This window comes from Panthera tigris, chromosome B3 (genome assembly GCF_018350195.1).
Source record: "Panthera tigris isolate Pti1 chromosome B3, P.tigris_Pti1_mat1.1, whole genome shotgun sequence".
Taxonomy (NCBI): domain Eukaryota; kingdom Metazoa; phylum Chordata; class Mammalia; order Carnivora; family Felidae; genus Panthera; species Panthera tigris.
Window position 1 is genome coordinate 62,066,777 of NC_056665.1, and position 18,915 is coordinate 62,085,691.

The following is an 18,915-nucleotide window of genomic DNA, read 5'->3' on the forward strand; positions in this document are numbered from 1 at the left end:
CCTTCTAATATCCTCTGTCTACTGTAGAGGTTTCCCTTTATTAATTTTCACAGTGGGCACAGAAATCCTGATGAATACAGATTTTAAAAATGAAATGGTATCTGAACGAATATAAGCAATTAGAGATCAACTCAAGTTTCAGCCTCACCCAAAGATTTAAAAAATGTTATCATTAGAGGAATGAATGTCATTTCCATTCTGGAAATGGAAATACAGTTTATAACCCTGTTGATTAAGGTACTACAGACAATGCAAGGTTTAAGATTTTTTTTTAGTGCTGGGGTTTGCATCTATTATATTGTTAAGTGTCAGCAGGGAGAAGCTGCCCCTGATGACTCAGGGACCTCTTCTGAGTAACCAACAATTCATCTGGTCTAATTTGAACTGCCAAAGGTGCTATCTAGTACTTAGTAAATGGTTCGAGTAAAAAATGTATGAACAGAGGAGATTGGCTAGCTCAGTCGGTTAAGCTTGGGACTCTTGATTTTGGCTCAGGTCATGGTCTGGTTTGTGGGTTCGAACCCTTCATGGGGCTGTGAGCTGACAGGGCCAGCCTGCCCCGAATTCTTGCTCATTCTTTCTGCTCCTCCCGCTCTCCCTGCCCACCCCCCAGGCAATAAATAAATAAACATTTTTAAGAATGCATGAACAAATTAAGCCAAAATCAAATAAAGTCTGAGTTATGACAGAGCGTCAAGGGGGTGGTGTTTTCCAGATAGATGATGGGTCAGGCAGAAGCAACAATAGACGCAAAGAGAAAGACATTCGGGAACAGCAGGAAAACTGGTGTGACTGGAGGGAAATGGAACCTCAACTGGCCAGAATGTGGTACTGCTGGAGTATCCGACCCAGAAGTCTCTCTGCTCTTTCCCTCTTCACCTCCCTCTTTGGTTCCCCTTTCCCGCTCCTAGCTGGCACCGCCCCCTGGAAAAAGCAAAGGCGGAGGCAGAGCCTCAAGCGGTCATCTCTCCGCCCCTTCCTAAAGGCGCGTGGGGCTGCTGGCGCCGCTTGATGACGTCACGGCCATTGACAGCGAGAGGCCGCGGCCGTGGCTGCTGTCCCCGTGGTTCCGAGCGGTCGGGTAAGGGTCTGAGTCGATCTGCTGCCAGCCAGGGTGTCTTCCGAGGGCGCGGGGGAGGCCCGGAGCTTGCAGCCGGGGCGGCGGGTTTGTTGTCTGCAGTGTCGTGGGAGGGAGTTGGAGGCCCAGAAACCTGACTCTGAGATCAGGGCTGCGGGTGTGTTGGACAGGAGGCTGCGTCCAGGTTGGGTGAGAGGCGCGTCAGTCCTGCACAGGAGTCTGGCGGAAACCTTAGGGTCCAGAGGGGATGAGGGTAGTCGGGAGCTCAGGTTCTGGGCAAGGAGATATTTCCAGGGGTTCGGCCTTCGGGGTGGGTGGACCACGCTCACGAATCTCTCTCCCCCTGCCCGCCTGCTTCCAGTGGCTCACGTGGGCTGCAGATGAAGCATGTCTAGACTGGGGGTCTTGGGCGGCGCCCAGGCCGGGTTGGGACTGTTGCTGGGCACCGCCGCGGGCCTTGGATTCCTGTGTGCCCTTTACAGCCAGCGGTGGAAACGGACCCAGCGCCACGGCCACAGCCAGAGCCTACCTAACTCCCTGGACTACACACAGACCTCAGAGCCCGGACGCCAGGGTAGGTAGGAGCCGGTCCCCTGAGGCCACAGTCATGGTTGACGAATGGGCCTAGGGTCCTGGCTGCGTTTAGCAGGACAACGGAGTGGGGGTGCGTGAGAGTTTCACCTTTTTGTAGTTTATTGAAAAGGAAAGCAGTCTTCCTCTTCTCTTCTTCTTCATATAATTCCAGGAAAGTATATTGTGAAATTGTTTAGCTTTCAGGCTTAGTTCAGGCCACAACGTGCTATGTGTGTATAAAAGGCACTTGCTTAGTGGTGGGTGAAGTGTTTAATAAGTAGAGAAAAAGTCCAAAAGAAGGCAACAGGGAAAACTAATCTTATGGGGATTAAGTCTTGAGACTTAGGTATTAAATTATGTATTAGAATTTGAAGGGACCTTAGAGACTATTCAGGTTTTTTTTTTTATCCTTCTTAGGAGAAAATTGAGATTCAAAAAGATTATGTAACTTTACTGAGGTTGTCACAGAGCAATTAAGTGGCAGGGCTGGGCCTGGTCACCTGGTCCTGTGGACTTCCACAGCATGGAACTGGGAGTGCATTTACTGCAATTGAAGCTGAATGTGGCTGGCTTCCAGCCACAGCTGAAATGGGTAGTGCTTTCGTTTTGCAAAACTTTGACCTTAAGTCATTTGACCAAAGCATCTAGGGCTGGTTCAAGCCACTCTCCTCATGTGTGTGTAATAGAGGCACATTCATATCCTCTCACCCCATGTTAGTTGGGAATGGGTGTTTTCTGATTACCAAATGCCAGATGGATTGGAAAAGTTAGTTTTAGAAGAGTCTTCAAAGAGTTATCAACTTATTTATTTTAAAGTTTATTTATTTTGAGAGAGGGTTGAAGGGGCAGAGCGAGGGAGGGAGAGAGAATTACAAGTAGGCTCCACACCATCCTCGCTGAGACCAATGTGGGCTGGAACTCACTAACTGTGAGATCATGACCTGAGCAGAAATGGAGAGTCAGACACTTAACTGAGCCTCCCAGGCACCCCTAGAGTTATCAATTTAGATTGCACCTGTTGGCCAGCATTTTATAAGCTGCTGCTAACCTAGTATTGTGAGTGTGCTAGTCTTTCCTTTTTTTCCCTTGTCGTTTGTTTGTAACTTCTTAGCAGTTTTTCTTCTGCTGTTTGGAGAAAGTGGCATGTTCCCAGAGACCTTTCTTTTTTAAAATTTTATTTAATCTCTACATCTGAGGTGGGGTTCAAACTCCACCCTGAGATCAAGGTCGCATGCTCTTCCTATCAAGCCAGTGTGTTCACGCCCCCCCCCCACCCAATCTTTCTTGCTCTATGCTTTTTTTAAAATTTTTTTAATGTTTAATTTTGAGAGAGAGAAAGAGCGAGCAAGCATGTGCACACAAGTGGGGGAGGGGCAGAGAGAGAAATCCGAAACAGGCTCCAGGCTGTCAGCACAGAGCCTGATGCGGGGCTTGAACCCATGAACTGCGAGATCATGACCTGAGCTGAAGTCGGTTGCTTAACCTACTGAGCCACCCAGGTGCCCCTCTTGCTCTTGAATGCTGTTGGGTACGTATTGTAATGGGGACCTACACTGTCACTAGATGTCCTTGAACACATTTATGCTTGCCTGGACTGTGGGTCCTGCCTTCCTAGTTCTTCCCTATTTTTACATTTTCCGGGCCAATTGCCTTAGGTAGCTACCAGATGTTAGCATTTATTGTTGGAATTTACCCGAACTCAATTGAGGGCTTGGTAATGGTGTTTTTCCCATGGGGTGTGGATGGGGTATTCCCAGTATACCTTTGCTCTTAGTAACTGCCCCTTTCTTTGCCCTTCTATGATGGTGTTAAATGAAGAGGAGCTCAGAGTTGTCTTTGCTATTCTTTGTGAAATGAAAGATCAGAATTTGAGTTCAATTTTAGTTTTGCTGTGTGTTGAGTATCGACTGCCTGGTATTTGAGAGCTAGGCATGTAAGGGGTTTTGTTTTCCTTTGGCAGGGCAGGTGTCCTGCCTTCTGGGTACTAAACTCTTGTAAGCATTTTATGTTACCTGCTTTGCTGTGGAAGGTTCTTGGAACAGAGTGGGCTCTTGTTTACAGATTGAGATCTTGGAATTTTTTTTCTTTGAATAGTCACTTGAGACTTGTTACCAGGACCTACCTGTGAACATATACTGTCTGAGCCTCAAGGGTTTTTGTAAATTGAGCTCCAGTGAGAAGCAAGTGTTCTTGAATTCCAGGTCCAAGATCTTTTCCTCACTCTATCTCATGAGCGTCATTTTCTGCTGTCATTCCTTCAGTGAGGCCTTTGCGGGCAGTCCCAGGCGAGGCTGGAGATGGTGCAGTGCTGCCCAGCCTTCCACGAGAAGGGCAGGAGGAGGTGCTGGACCGCCTGGACTTTGTGCTCAGCAGCCTGGCGGCCCTGCGGCGGGAGGTGGAGGAGCTGAGGAGCAGCCTGCAGGGGCTTGCCGGGCAGATTGTTGGGGAGGTCCGGTGAGTGATGCGGCCTTCTGTCCCGCCTCGCCCCCGCCCCTCAACTTTTCCCAGCCCCTATAGCTTTTCAGCTGAGCCGTGTCCTGGCCTTTGCTGCCTGTCCCTAAGGAAGAAGCCAGTTTTACAGCTTCTCCCATAACTGGCAGGGAAGCTGTATGCTTGGTACCTTGCCTTCCGTAAGTTCCTTGCTGCTTTTGGGTCCTCGTGGTCTGTGGGAGCAGCTGAAATGCTTTGTTCTGACTTACCTGGTGTGCCCAATGGGGCTGGGCCAGGGAGCTGCCCTTCTTGTTCTCCTATGAGTAGAGACCCAGGATTTTGTCCATTCTTGGCCATTTACTGAGCAGCAGTAGTTAAGAGCTTCCCTCATGGGGAAGGGAAAAACAGGCAGGCTGGGGCCTGATGGCACCCTCTCTAAAGGGGCCTGCTTTTCAGATCCCACATGGAAGAGAGCCAGAGAGTGGCTCGGCGGCGGAGATTCCCTTTTGCCCGAGAGAGGAGTGACTCTACTGGCTCCAGCTCTGTCTACTTCACGGCCACCTCAGGAGCCACATTCACAGATGCTGAGAGTGAAGGCGGGTGAGTTTTTTCTCCTGGAGGCAGTTGTGGCTTCAGCTGGATTACGTTTTGTGAAAATATTATTTATATAGAAAATTCACACTGAGCTGCGTGAATAATTTTTGGAACAAGGTAAGGGTATAAATGAATAAAGCACAGAATAGGTTAAACAAGAAAAACCATCTACCTTATGTCACCCAGCCAAGTGGAATGTTAACAATGCTTGATGCTTGCATCTGTTATTTTCCTCTGAGCAGGTTTTTTTACAGTCACCATACTATTTTTTTATTTTTATTTTTCCTGTAACATTAGTTGGGCATTTTCCTGTGTTATCATAGGGCTTTATAATTTTTTTTTAAGTTTATTTATTTGAGAGCAAGGGAGGGGCATAGAGAGGGAGAGAGAGAATATCAAGCAGGCTCCACGCTCCCAATGTAGAGCCCAACATGGGGCTTGAACTCAGGAACCACAGGATCATGACCTGCGCTGAAATCAAGAGTTGGATGCTTAACCAACTGAGCCACCCAGGCACCCCTATATATTTTAATTAAGTAGGCTCCATGCCCAATGTAGGGCTTGAACTCCCGACCCTGAGATCAAGAGTCACATGCTTTACTGACTGAGCCAACCAGGCGCCCCTATTACAAGGACTTTATAAGCATTGTGTTATGACTTTATTTCCTGCATTCAGTGGCTGGGCCAGGTTTACAGGGCCCTCCAAGCACCAATGGTGCTCCCTTCTCCTGGGAGCTCCTGTGTTCCCACATGGGAGGCTTGCTCATGCTCCCTTGGCATCTTCACAGGTGGGAGCTGACTGTCCCAAGTACTTGGTAGCTTAGCACTTCTGACTGTAGGCCTTACTGTGATATGGGCAGCAGGCAGGAGTCTGGTGGACAGCCTCCAAACATGGTCAGGCTAAGGGCTTTTCGATTTTAAGCCAATAGTGCCATTTTGAAACTTCTGTGTCAAGGATGGAGTCTGAATGAACATTTTTGTTGTGCCTGATGCTGTCACTGGCAGCTTCTGCCCTTGTCTATTGCTGGGTCCAGTCATCTAGGTGGCCTGAGATCTCAAGGCTGACCTTTCTTCCTCCTCAAGGAAAAGAGTGGCACAGAGAATAGCCCAGCCTTATGTGGGGACAGAAGGGCTGATTTAGTTATAAACATGCACACAGCCATTCAGCAGTGTTCTTTAGCTGAAACACCTTATGATAGTAACTACTGTTCATTTTTCCTGTGACCGCACGCTAAGTACTTTAGAGGCATTTCCTCACCTAATTCTCACAGGGATCCTATGAAGTAGATGCTGCTCTTCTCCCTGTTTCACACATGGAGACTTGAGGCTTAGTGAGTTTTGATGCCTTGCCCAAGGTTATACAGCTACTGAGTGCAGGCTCAGCTGGGCTCGTCTGCAGGGGTAGAGGGTCTGTGATCAGGAGGGTCTGTGATTTAAGGCCTGGCTTGGTTGTTGGGGCATAGAAAAGCTTTTTCAGGAAGAAATGTTCCATGCAGCCCTTGGGAGTTCTTCCCATGGACTAAAGAGCTGCCACAGCTCACTGCCCAGGAAAGACCTACCCATACTATCCACAGCTGTAGTATCTGTTCAGTACATCTTACTCAGAAAATTTCAGTCTCATTTTCTTGTTTGGGCCATTATATTCTCCTGCCTGTCCTCATTGGTTTTCTAAGAAAATTAAGAATGATATTACTCTCTTTTTCGATATTACTGCCATTGGGAATCTGTGCTGGATTTGATCATTGCTTGGGCACCTCTTGCTACAAGCTTTAGTCCTCCACTTCTGACTACTGTTGTTGGGGTTGTTTGATCCTTGTTATCTGTATTGTCAAGGGTTCATGGGCGTGGCCCCTTTCCATTTACCTAATACTTCTGCCTGTTTCCAGAAGGCTGTGTTAGAGGAGGGGGCAAAAATGGAATTCATGTTTGACACATCTGGACTGAAAAGAAAGAAGGACAAAGTGGACCCTGAGACTTAAGGAGCATCTCTGTGCAACCCATTTTTAGCAGGTCACTGGAGGTGGGGAAACTGATGTTTGTAAGAGGGTAGAAGAGGAGAGGTCACAGCTCTCCCCAAGATCAGGATGTAGAACTCAAGACTCTTAATGATGATTTTAAGAAGTTGTACAAACTTCTGGGAAGAGTGAGAGCCAGGGTGTTTAACCAGGGAGGCCTGTGGGTGCTTCACTGCTTGGAGTGCTCATTGGGGCTCCCAAGGCCATAAAGGGAAGGACAGGCCCATGAGCCATCTGTGATGGGACAAGAGGAAGGGTGGCTTTCTTAATTATAGCTCCAGCAAGCTCAGCCCATGACCGATTGTGTGGCACGTAGAAGCTGATGGTGGCTTGTGGTGCAAGACTCTGGTTTAGCTTGTTGCTATCTGGGGCAGTGGCCGTGGTGGATAATTCTTTTTGCCATGGTCAGTGCCATATAGGCCAAGGGGGGGTTTTGGGAGGAGAGCATAAACCCTGCAATAGCTTTGAACATGTGGGACCAGTGAAGGAGTGCTTCTTTGAGGGATGAAATGCTAAGAATATTTGATGCCCTACTCCCCTAAAAGCTGTATTGCCTTTTTCTTCCAAATAAAGGAGCAACTTTGAACTCCCAGGGGATCGACTGAATGTGGCAGAGGCAGAATCGCCATGGGGGTTCGTGAGCTTGTTCCCTGAGCATTGTACCAAACACAGCTTTAGTTCTTTCCTGGTCAAAATGCAGCTTCCCCTAAAACACCAGCTCCTCCAGCAAGCCTTCCCAGGCATCCCAGCCAAGAAGGATTGCCTACAACCCCATTGCCACCCCTCCTTGGGCATTTATCACCTCATTTAGGTTGGTCTTATCTCCCTCACCAGTTAGTCTCCCATGCCTGGTTGTCTTTGAATGTTTTAGCTCAGCCCTTCTAATGGGGTTTAGGAGGAGTCAAAGAAACTTAATTGTCAGAAGAAGGGGATATGCGTGTAACTGAGTCCTTGATCACTGACTTGGGGGCTCTCCTCAAGGGGTGGAGTAGGGTAGCTCTAGCCTCCTTGCTTCGAGGGAGCCATGGATCCTCTACCCTGTATGGGAACAGTGTGTTCCACCCAAGGGCACAGCTCCAAAGAGACTTTTCAACGGTCCCTGCCAGTCCCTGGTAGACCTCAAAAGCCTCAGGGCATGTTAAACAAAAGGCATCTCTCTCTCTCTCCCTCCCTCCCTCCCTCCCTCCCTCCCTCCCTCCCTCTCTCTCTCTCTCTCCCCCCCTCTCTCCCTCTCCCCCCCCCTCTCCCTCTCTCTCCCTCTCTCTCTCCCTCTCCCCCTCCCCCTCTCCCCCTCTCTCCCTCTCCCTCTCCCTCTCCCTCTCCCTCTCCCTCTCCTGTCTGATTTCTCCAAGGGTTGGACTGGTGGTCTAAGCGTGAGAAAATGGTATCAGTGTAGAGACGTAGCCCCTGTAGCTGAGCCCTGGCAGCTCACAAGGCTGATGTCTGTGCTTGAGCAATAGTGGCTGCCCACCCACTGCATGCCAGCCCCCCAGGTTGCAAATTAGTGAGGCAGAGCAGAGCTCCCTGAAGTGAGGCTGAGGTGCAGTAAAAGGCCTCCTCACTGTTCAGCCTCACTGCCTCACAAGGACCCACCAGCTCTCACTCCGTGGGTGGCAACAAAGTCCCTCCTGACCACTTCTTTTCTTCAGCCATGTGAGCTCTCTGGAGAGACTATGCAGATGCCTCTGCTCTAAAAGGGGTAAGGGTAGGGGTCCCTCCCTGGGAGACTCCTCATTAGAACTTCTAATTGGAGGGGGTTCAGCAGCAGGCAATGGTGTCTCCCCTTCTAGCAACAGGAAACATGAGACTCCAGCTCTTTGTCCCAGGTAACCCATTTACCCATCTTGCCTTTGGGCCTGGCTGGCATGAGTGGAGGCACTAGTAGACTCTGATTTGATTTTCTCATTTGGGGCAGGCTATTGTCCAAGCTGTAAGAATTGGTTGGGAGTTTCTCTAGGCTGCCTGTGTGTGGTCTTGTTCATCACCAGCCAGGTTGGTTTGTAAAATCCAATACCACTTTTCCTTGTCCCTTTAATTTCTGAAGTTTTTATTGCACATTGCTAGAGGGGAAAGAACTTGGGTCACATTTACTCAGCAAGGTGAAGTTAGGTTTTCAATACCTTACAAGTTCCCGTAGTAGCTGATCCTGGGACCCTTGCAGCATGGATGGGGCACTAGGTCTGGTTGCTCATTTGGTACTTCTGGATGGAGCTTCACTCCTTGCTGTCTGGCTTTCTGACCTACAGCTCTCAGCCCAACTTTAAGTGGTCTTGTATTGTCTTTATTTGTAAGTTTCCCTCTCATCTCTTCTTCAGCCACAGGTATCCTGTCCCTATCTTTCATTCCGGGATGGAGGAAGTCTTATCCCTAAATGGCCCTAAGATCCTCCTTGTGCTTAGGAACCTTTTGGTTCTGACAGAACCTGCTTTGTCTTCACTCAAGTCTGGAGGTTGCTCTAGTGTCTGGTTCTAGCCCTTGAAAGTCGTACCTTCTCAGTTTTTGTCTGAGTCAGCTGGTGGTTAGGGAGAACATCCCAATCAGCTGCTAATGAAGCCAAGAGTAACTTGGCCTCCTTTTCAGTGAGTGCATCAAGGTTGGGGGCTCCTAGGAGGCATTTCTTATGGTGGCCCCAGAGATACCTTCCCAGGGCGTTCTGTTTGCATCTTCCTCCTCTCTTGATTCCAGCTGCAAAGTGGCCTTTCCCCATCCCTGGCAAGTTCCTAAGGTTTACAAGGGCTACTCCTATTGTGGTTTGGGTTTAGCTGCTGACTTAGGAGAGAGGTGTGCCTTGAATTGAGAAAGAAAACGTTGCTATTTGGGCTGCCCGTGGCCTCAGAGGCTGGCACCCACCCACATTGTTTGTGGCAGGTGCTTTTGGCTGATAAAACAAAAATGATTGACAGGCCCTTAGCCTGGTGAGAATCTAGCTCAGGAGATCAGTTCCACCTACATTATAGTTTTAATCTTAAGTATGTCTTTTTTTACTTATAAGAATATATGCTCACTAAAGCAGTCCTGTATATTAAAAAATACAAAAAAGATTACCTTTAATTCTTCTGCCCTGAGATCTACAAGCAGTATTTTGGTACATTACTTTTTAGGCAGCTTCTCTTCTAGGCTTTTTCTGATTATCTGCCTGACCTGGCGGTAGCTCAGCATCAGCCCCTGGCTGCCACAGTGTCCCCTGCTGGTCACTCTTTCCCTCCAGGAGGCATCATTTTCCCAGCCCATAGTTCCCCCTGGGAAGTTTTCTCTCAAGGACTAATTTCTGCCCTTAAGTGATAGAAATGGTTTTTACTTGGGGCTTTGGACAGCAGTGCCATGAAGAGCCCTTGTTTGTCGGTGGGGATAGACCCTAGGGCTCTGAGGCTAAAAAATCTCCCTTGACCCTGTCACTTACATCTCTCTGCCACAGGTATACAACGGCCAACGCTGAGTCAGACTACGAGCATGACTCTGACAGGGAAAGTGATGACGGGGAAGACGAAGTGAGCTGTGAGACTGTGAAGATGGGAAGAAAGGATTCTCTGGACTTGGAGGTGGAGGTGGAGGTGGCTTCAGGCCCAGCGGCCAGAGCCCTGGAGGCTGGAGGCTCCCCTGGCCTGGAGGATGTGCTGCCCCTCCTGCAGCAAGCCGATGAGTTACACCAGGGCAATGAGCAGGGCAAGCGGGAGGGTTTCCAGCTGCTGCTCAACAACAAGCTGGCGGTGAGGCTCCAGCTCTGTCTGCCCTTACTAACCCCCAACCCTCCGAGAATGAAAGCAGGCCCCTGTAGTTGATAAGCCTGAAAGGTGACCTGGGAAGGGAAGGGAGGGTGAGATGGCTGGTGCTGCATGTACCCTCCAGGGCTGCATGTGCTATTCAAGTAGGCCACGCACTGCCCCCAGGGGCCTAGGTGTGCCGCCTGCCCTAGAGCTTCCTCCCCAGTCCTCTGTCTCCTGTAGAACTACTGCTAAAGAGCTCTACCTCTTACAGTAGAGAAATGTGGAAAGAACCAGAATATTTTTTCTTTTTATTTCCCTTGAGGCAGAGCCCAAGCTGCCTGCCCTACTTGAAATTTCTGTAACAAGTGTATAGGTCATTCAACCACAGTTCCTTTCTCTGGTTCACTGCTAGAATTTATGCTCACCCAGGTATAAATACCCCAGTTAGAATTTTTCCTTTTCTTGGGCATTTTCACTTTTTCATCGTGTCAGCAAGACTTCTCTTTCATTGTGCCTCACTTCATCTTGGAGTTGACCTTTATTCCTCATGGTGTCAGGCCAGAATGCCCTCACTCTGAGGGGTTGTGCAATCTACTGTCTAGAGATAATGCGTCCTTAGTTAGCTAAGTGTAGGTGGGAGGTCATGGGGATGAAACACTGTGCATAAGGCTGGCCTAATGTCAGTTTATAACACACTAGCTTAGAAACTGAAAGGGGCGTGGGGAAAAGGCCAGAGCCCCAGTTCTCTGCAGCTGAAAAGGGGCCTTATCCATCCCTCTGTTTGGTCTGCAGTATGGAAATCAGCAGGACTTTCTCTGGCGTCTGGCCCGGGCCTACAGTGACATGTGTGAGCTCACTGAGGAGGTGAGCGAGAAAAAGTCATATGCCCTAAATGGTAAGTGCTGACAGATTCCTGGTGGGAAGGTGACTGATTCTAGGTATAGCTGGCTCATCTGGGGCTCAGGGGAACTACTAAGAGAAGATGTAGGCTGTCAGGGCAGTTGTGGCTCCCTCTTTCAGTCAGCACAAACTCTGGTTCCCGTGGGCTTCTTCCTTCTTGAGACAGCACAGTCTGTTTCTCTGCACATCATGATTAATACAGGTGCAAATGTTTTTAGGGATAGTTGTATCAAACTAGTGCAATTCTTTGTTCTCACTCCCCAGCTGCAAGAGAGGGCAAAGCCTACTTTATTAATCTGAAGAGGGTTTTTTGCTGTTGCTTAGGAATCTGGTTTGTTATGGAGCCTGTGGAGCATGTGTTCTAAGAACAGGAGTGGAATGTTCGGTGAGGGCCTGTAAGGAGTAGTTTGGAAGACTACTGCTAGCTTAAGAGTCTTTGAGATCAATTTAGCAACTCTGTTACCAAAGTGTGTATCCTGGGAGGTAGGGTGCATCTGAATTATGCCAAGTTCAGGGCTCTTCCCTGTCATATCACTGAGAATCCTGGGACTTTGAGAAATGACTGGCTTTGTGGGGAAGATGGGTCCTGCCTAGCCATACAGCCCAAGTCAGGCACCATCAATAGACTTCTAGGTCTTATTCAGTTATCTAAAGTCAGTTGAACTATCCAAAGTGGACATGTCTACTTCTTCACTTACAAACATTGAGTCTTTGCTAATGTAGAATCTGACATACCTCAAGGTCATTGTTCTAAGCATTTGTAGAATTCTGTCAATAAAGACTAGGCCAGTTGAGTTGAATGTTTATTGATATTTTCAGAAAAATCTCCACAAGTTTTAACAGAAGGTGCTTAATTACTGTTTGCTTCTTCTCAAAAGCTTTTGCTTTCCCTCCTAAATTTCAGGTGAGGATTCTGATCAGCTTTTGGGCTAATATCTGGACTCTTGCTATCAACAAGAACCTTTCTTTTTGATCATTGATCATCTCTTATTAGTACCAGTAGCCAGGATGAAACCTGAAGGTGAAGGCAGAGTGGTGATTAGAGCAGCCATAGCCAGTGCTCTAGACTGGTCTGCAGAGCTTAGCAATTCTGTACAAGTCTACTCCTGCTGGAGGACAGATTGAGCATCTTTGGAGGCCCTGCTTCTAGAATCGTGGCTTTTTTAGGACCATCCTTGATGTGTCTAAAGTTCTTCATTTTGTTCTATCTCTAAAAGTCGGACCACCAGGAGGAGGCCATTGTGTGGGATCTTAGGTGATATCTTTTCACCCTCATGTCTAACTTGGCAGGAAGAAACTCTCAGCTGATTTTTCTATTAAGAGAGTGCTTTGAAGTGGGCAGGGAAAAATCCACTAAGAGACCATGTCCTCCCACTGATGGGGCCACAGTTGGTCATTGTTTAGAAAGGGGAGGTTATAGGGTGCCTGGGTGGCTCAGTCAGGTGTCCTGCTCTTGATTTTGGCTCACATCATGATCTCAGGTTTCGTGGGCTCAATCCCCACGTTGGGTTCTGCACTGAAGGTGTGGAGGCTGCTTGGGATTCTCTCCCTCCCTCTCTCTGCCCCTCCCCTGCTCATACAAGCCTTCTCTCTCAAAATAAAAAAGAGTGGTCTTAAAAAGGGGTGGAGGAAAGGTTATTGGGGAGGGGTGTTATTTCTCATCAGCCATCTTAAAAATGTATTTGTTGCATATGCAACTTTATACCATAATTATAATTTCAGCATGAAGAAACATTTCATATCAGCTAGCCTATCACCTCAACCCATTACTTTCGTTCCATTTTCTCCATGTTCCCTTTGAAGCCCTCTCGGCTTTAATCAAAGAAGTCCTATTTTGCAGTGTGCTCTTTTCTCCATTGTTGTAGGCATGATGTTCTCCAGCTAGAGGGCTCCAGGCTCCTTGTTAGCCTAGGAAATCCTTGTCAAGAGCCTTCATGTGTTTAGGCCTTGATTTCTTTATCAGTCTTAGTGCCTAGAAAACTAAGTGAATGTCATCTCTGGTCAGACGTTGGTCCATTTGGCTCTGGTGAGGAATTTTGATCTAGAGCTGTGTTTAATCTTGGAACACAGATCCATTAGAGAATTTGATTAAAGCTGTAGGCCCTCTCCTCAATAAAATGTACCTGTAGGTAAAATTTTATACAACTCCAGAGAATACATGGACACCTTGAAGCCTGTCCACAACCCTCTAAGGTAAGGTCTGTTGGGAACAGTTTGATTGCCATTGGGTTGTTTTATATTTAAAATGCTTTGAGGGGCACCTGGGTGGCTCAGTTGGTTAAGTGTCTGACTTTGGCTCAGGCTGGCTGACTTTGGCTCTCACAGTGTGGATTCTAGCCCTGAGTTGGGCTCTGTGCTGACAGCTTGGAGCCTGCTTCGGACTCTGTGTCTCCCTTTCTGCTTCTCCCCAGCTTGTGCTCTCTCTCAAAAAAAAAAAAAAAAAAAAAAAAAAAAAAAAAAAAAAAAGTTTAAAATGCTTTGAGCACATCAGGTGGATGCTGTAAAAACAAAACAAAACAAAAGGTAGCTGGTCAGCTGATGACAGAGACAGCTTCTCAGGGATAATTTCTGCTTCCCCTTGCTCTATTTATAGCTTTTCATTCTGTTCAAACTCAAAATTATTTCAAACAAATCTAGCCAGGGTAGGGATTAGTAAGAGCTAGAGCTGTTATTGTTGCCAGAGCCCCTGCTGTGGAAGTGTGCATGGGAACCCTTGTCAACTCTGGATTACCTTTGTCTTACAGGAAAAGAAGAGGCAGAGGCTGCTCTGGAGAAGGGGGATGCGAATGCTGAATGTCACCAGTGGTAAAAATCTACAGGCTCGTGGGAAGAGTTAGCATGAGTTAGAGTGGAAGAGAGCCATTTCTCTGCCCTGACCACAAAGGCACTTGCCAAAGGAGACAGGAGAGGGAGCAGGGACCTGGGGGGAGGGGGGGGGGGTCGTTTTTTGGAAGGTGCTTTGGGAGTGAGGCAAGGGGAAATAGGATTTGTTGTTGGGACTTAGAGAAACGCATAGCGTTTTAAGAGTTATCCTAGCTACAAAATTTGTGGGTTCTTGGCTCTTCAAGGAAGCTGGCACAGTTTGTAGTTTGTCCTGCACAAACTCTTCCTTCCCCTAGCTGCAGTCCCTGGCTGGTGGTGGACTTTGGCTTCTTTGCTTGGCTTGCATGAGTTAGTTTATCAGCTTACAAAAACATCAACCCTGTTTGTGGTCTTTGTCAGGCAAGGTTCTGCCAACTTCCACGGGTCAAATCCAACTTGTGTCCTAGGGCCTGTTTCCAGCACCTCAAGAGTTTTTAGTGAAAATTCTCTTCCCACCTCTCCCTTACTTTCCATATTTCTGCCCTCAGATTGTCTCTGCAAGAGCTCCTCTCAGGGATCAGGTCCTTGGTGCCACTTCCCTGTGTTCTTCCTTGGGGCTCCTGGACTCCCAAGGATAGAAAATAGCCTTACACTTTATTCTTGGAGAACAGCTGTTTGGGAGGAAATATGGAAATGAGCCTCTGGAAGTACTGGATACAGATGCCCCCGGTATTTAAGTGAATAAATGAAAAGGCAACTTGGGTCTCTACACACTCATTTAATGTCAATTGTGCTTCTAGAAACAATGCTGGGGAGATAGGGTAGTAAGATGTTTGTTTTTGAAGATGGAAAGCTGGCTGGCTTTGTTCCCTGATTGGGTGGGAGGATATAAATCTGAAGCCTGTCTTCATCAGCTTCTGTTGGTTCCCAAATTAACATTAGAATTTCCTAGAGTATCCCATCCCAATTTGTCCACGAGTACAGCTTCCCAGGGACATCCTTAAATACTTTTTTTTTTTTTTTTTCAACGTTTTTTATTTATTTTTGGGACAGAGAGAGACAGAGCATGAACGGGGGAGGGGCAGAGAGAGAGGGAGACACAGAATCGGAAACAGGCTCCAAGCCATCAGCCCAGAGCCTGACGCGGGGCTCGAACTCACAGACCGCGAGATCGTGACCCGGCTGAAGTCGGACGCTTAACCGACTGCGCCACCCAGGCGCCCCTGTTAAATACTTCTAAAGCTAACATAGACCTTCTTTTAATATCTGCTCAGGAGATGATAAGCAATGTATTTAGGTCCCTTACGTTTTGATGATTATTAGATCCACTTTTTAAGTTTTTATGCCCCTGCCATGGCTATATTCCTTATATGAAGAAATTAGTGGACATTTGGACTGAGACATTGCCTAAATGTTAAGTAGGAGAAGCTTACTGTGGTGGGACCCCACTTTTTTGTACCTAGCATACTTTGGAGAATTGTGAGCCTACCGGTGTTTGTTAAAGAATATGAATTGGGACTACAGATTTATGAAGAGAGTTTTATACATATAAAAATGCTATTTTCAGCTCTACTTGAGGGGGGTAGAGGGTAGTTGATGAGAAGCCCATTCCTTGTCCTTGAGCTCGCTGCCACTTTCCCCCTTAGGTATGCAGTGCTTTGTGGTCAGTTGGCTGAGCATGAGAGCATCCAGAGGCGCATCCAGAGTGGCTTTAGCTTCAAGGTGAGGAAAGGCTTCTCTTCCTTCCCTTGTACTGCTCTATTCCAGATTGCCTGCTCTATCCCAGCTCCTTGCAAAGGGTGCTCCTGCAGTGTCTACGACTTGCTCTTCCCTTAGCAACTCTGATGGTAGTTTAGATTTACATTTTTCCCCTCAGGAGCATGTGGACAAAGCCATTGCTCTCCAGCCAGAAAACCCTATGGCTCACTTTCTTCTTGGCAGGTGGTGCTACCAGGTAAGCTAAATTCTGGGGCCTGGTATCAAGGCCCTAAGTGTCCCGTGACACTGCTATCCTTGCAGTGAAAACCTGCAAGCAGGGGCTGTAGCCTGGTCTGGCTCAAGTACCCATTTCCTCTGAATGGTTGTGTTATGGGTGACTGGACCCAGCCCTATCTGACCATGTTTTAAGTACAGCATATTTGATGTTCTTAAAGATACTTAAAACTTTTTATTTACACCTTGCTCTTTTGGTGGCAGGTCTCTCACCTGAGCTGGCTAGAGAAAAAAACTGCTACAGCCTTGTTCGAAAGCCCTCTCAGTGCCACTGTGCAGGATGCCCTCCAGAGCTTCCTAAAGGTATCGGGAAGGAAGGGACGGATTTCTGGTAGGGGGCAATTTTCTATGGGAAAATCAGAACCACTTGGATAGCTTATAAAAATAGAGTTCCCTGGATGACTGGATCAGTCTTTGGGATGGGAACTGGAAAGCTCTATTTAATAAACCTCAGCCTGACTTGAACATGGTAATCCCCTTACTGAACCGCATTCCTCCCTTTTCTAGGCTGAAGAACTACAGCCAGGATTTTCCAAAGCGGGGAGGGTATATATTTCCAAGGTAAACTGACCTGCCTTTTTCAACATCGATGAAAACATGTTATTTGTGGGAAGTCCTGAAAGTCCAGGTCTGGTGGTATTTCTCCCAGGTTTTCACTGTTGTATCTTTTCAGTGCTACAGAGAACTAGGAAAAAACTCTGAAGCTAGACAGTGGATGAAGTTAGCCCTGGAGCTGCCAGATGTCACCAATGAGGTAATACTTTGAAGAGCTATTGAATCATTGAAGAGCTATTGAATCATGTGACCTTTTTTCAGGAAAGAATCTTCCCTAGAAAATTGTATATAGGTTCTTTTATATATATCTCACCTAGGGGAGGAGGCAGATTTCATAGGCTGTCCTGCGAAAGTAGGTAAAAAGGAAGCAAAGGGCCCTTCTCAGGTATCAGTGGTTGGGGAAATGTTAGCTTTTCGAGTTCTGGTCTAGTTTTGGTTTTATTCTCTTGTCTCCTTAGGATTCAGCTTTCCAGAAAGACTTGGAAGAATTGGAAGTAATTTTAAGAGAATAATCATATTTCAGTGGCCTTCATGACTTGAGGAAGACTGCCCTGCTTATTAGATCAGGAATCTAAGACTGCTTAAGTGAGGGTCCTGACTCCCGAGCCTGACTGGTATCTATAACCATTCCCCAATTTCTTTCCTTGCCCACTGGTTAATTTATTCTAATCCCTTATCTAATCTGAAATTGGGGAAGTACTTGAGGCCTGGATTTCTGTAGTTCTCTTAAGTGAATTCTTGAAAAACCAAGACTAGCACTGAAGGCTGCCTTTAGCCTGTGAGTGGATGAAGTTCAAAGAGCTATGGGAACAAAACACAGAACTTGTACTCTCTAATCTTTTCTACTGATTAATATTCAACACCAAAGTATATAGTCCTAAAACCATACACTATCAGGGTAAAAGGAAAGGTCATAGCAGCCCAAGAATATTGCCCTCTTCTCCCCTATCATGTGAATTCTAACTATATTCCTGGGCTGAGGGGCTGGAATACTTGACTTCCGGAATAGAATCCCAGCAGCTTTTAGAAAGGCACAGTGCATAAGACAGGAGACTGTGAAATGATGATCTGAGGAGTTGCCTGGAATATATTTTGGTACAAACTTGAAATAAACCAAATTTGATTAGAAGTGACTATATTCCCCTTTCTTGCTTGACATTTCCATAACTACTTCCTACTACAGAAGCTATTGCAGACAAATAGCACCTAATGTTTAAGCTCTTTTCAGTGGAAATTTTAGTTACAAGTAAAAAAGGCTGGCCAAGGTCTATTCTAACTAGTTGACTCTTATGGCCAACAGCACAAAGCCTAATCTCACCTATGATAATTCAGATAAATTTACAGGACTAAAGGATGGAAATCCTTTTACTTCCATTCCAGAATCTGCCACTCTGGCTTACTATATATATACCATCCCAGGTTTGTTTTGTGGTAATGAAGGACAAGACCTGAGAGATACTCCATTCTTTAAACAAAGCTTCATTAAATTGACTGTGTCTTCCTATTTCCCTACATACAGTAGGATCAACACAGGCAACAGCAGAGATTTTCTATGCCTCTCCTTCCAACACTAGCCGAGAGGCCCTTTGAAATTTGAAGAGCTGGTTAAAATTCATCCTGAGTAGAAGTCTGAAGGGGAAGAAAAGAAGTATCTCAAACCCCTCAAGTAGAATAGTATGGACAAGTATCAGGACTCTGTAACAAAAGCTTAATACAAAGGCCATGGGAAAGTCATTGGATATTCATCTTGTAATATCTATTACATTGAAGGCTAGTAAGCTAAATCATCTGAATGTATGACTTCCCTTTAAAATTCTCAATTTTAAAGCAATAGAAACTGATCGGTTAGTGCCAATAAATTATTTTGAAGGCCCTCTCTTAAAATATTCAGCTTACACCAGAATAACTCCTATAAACCGCACAAATAACTACTTTATTAGTAGCCCCACACTAAATCTACTTAGAGCTTCTGAAATGATTAAGATTCCAGAATTATCTTGAGTTACTCTTAGCAGTTAAAAAAACAAGCACATAGATGTTGAAGGGCTGGTACCCCAGTAGGCCTGCTCAGTAGCCCTTAAATAAAAACAAATTCTTCTATAATTCAGGCAAACTAACTTAAAAACCTACTTCTGACAGTTTTACTGACAAAAAAAAACAAAACAAAACACCAGTGAGGAGACCTACTTCCTTTGCCACCCAGGCATTTCAACATTGTTCAGAGAGAGGAGTCCAGTCTCACCAGCTTTTGTCTTCAAGGGAACTAAAGATT

At 46.6% G+C, this 18,915-nt stretch overlaps 1 protein-coding gene across 4 annotated transcripts; it reads left to right on the forward strand.

The window, feature by feature from the left end:
• Window positions 1-809: 809 nt before the first annotated feature.
• On the forward strand, window positions 810-17,776 carry RMDN3 (regulator of microtubule dynamics 3). 4 transcript variants are annotated; one of them, XM_007081662.3, is made up of 13 exons: window positions 814-1,081; window positions 1,440-1,652; window positions 3,913-4,105; window positions 4,538-4,681; window positions 10,106-10,397; window positions 11,187-11,289; window positions 14,039-14,099; window positions 15,743-15,818; window positions 15,973-16,050; window positions 16,293-16,391; window positions 16,596-16,649; window positions 16,762-16,842; window positions 17,102-17,776. In XM_007081662.3, the coding sequence occupies exons 2-13, from the start codon at window positions 1,466-1,468 to the stop codon at window positions 17,153-17,155; spliced, it is 1,422 nt and encodes a 473-aa protein (XP_007081724.1). In that variant the 5' UTR covers window positions 814-1,081; window positions 1,440-1,465; the 3' UTR covers window positions 17,156-17,776. The 4 variants fall into 4 exon arrangements, with proteins under 4 accessions (XP_042845070.1, XP_007081724.1, XP_042845072.1 ...); XM_042989138.1 differs by having other exon boundaries at window positions 1,025-1,081; window positions 1,561-1,652; XM_042989136.1 differs by lacking the exon at window positions 15,973-16,050 and having other exon boundaries at window positions 810-1,081.
• The last annotated feature ends 1,139 nt before the right edge of the window (window positions 17,777-18,915 follow it).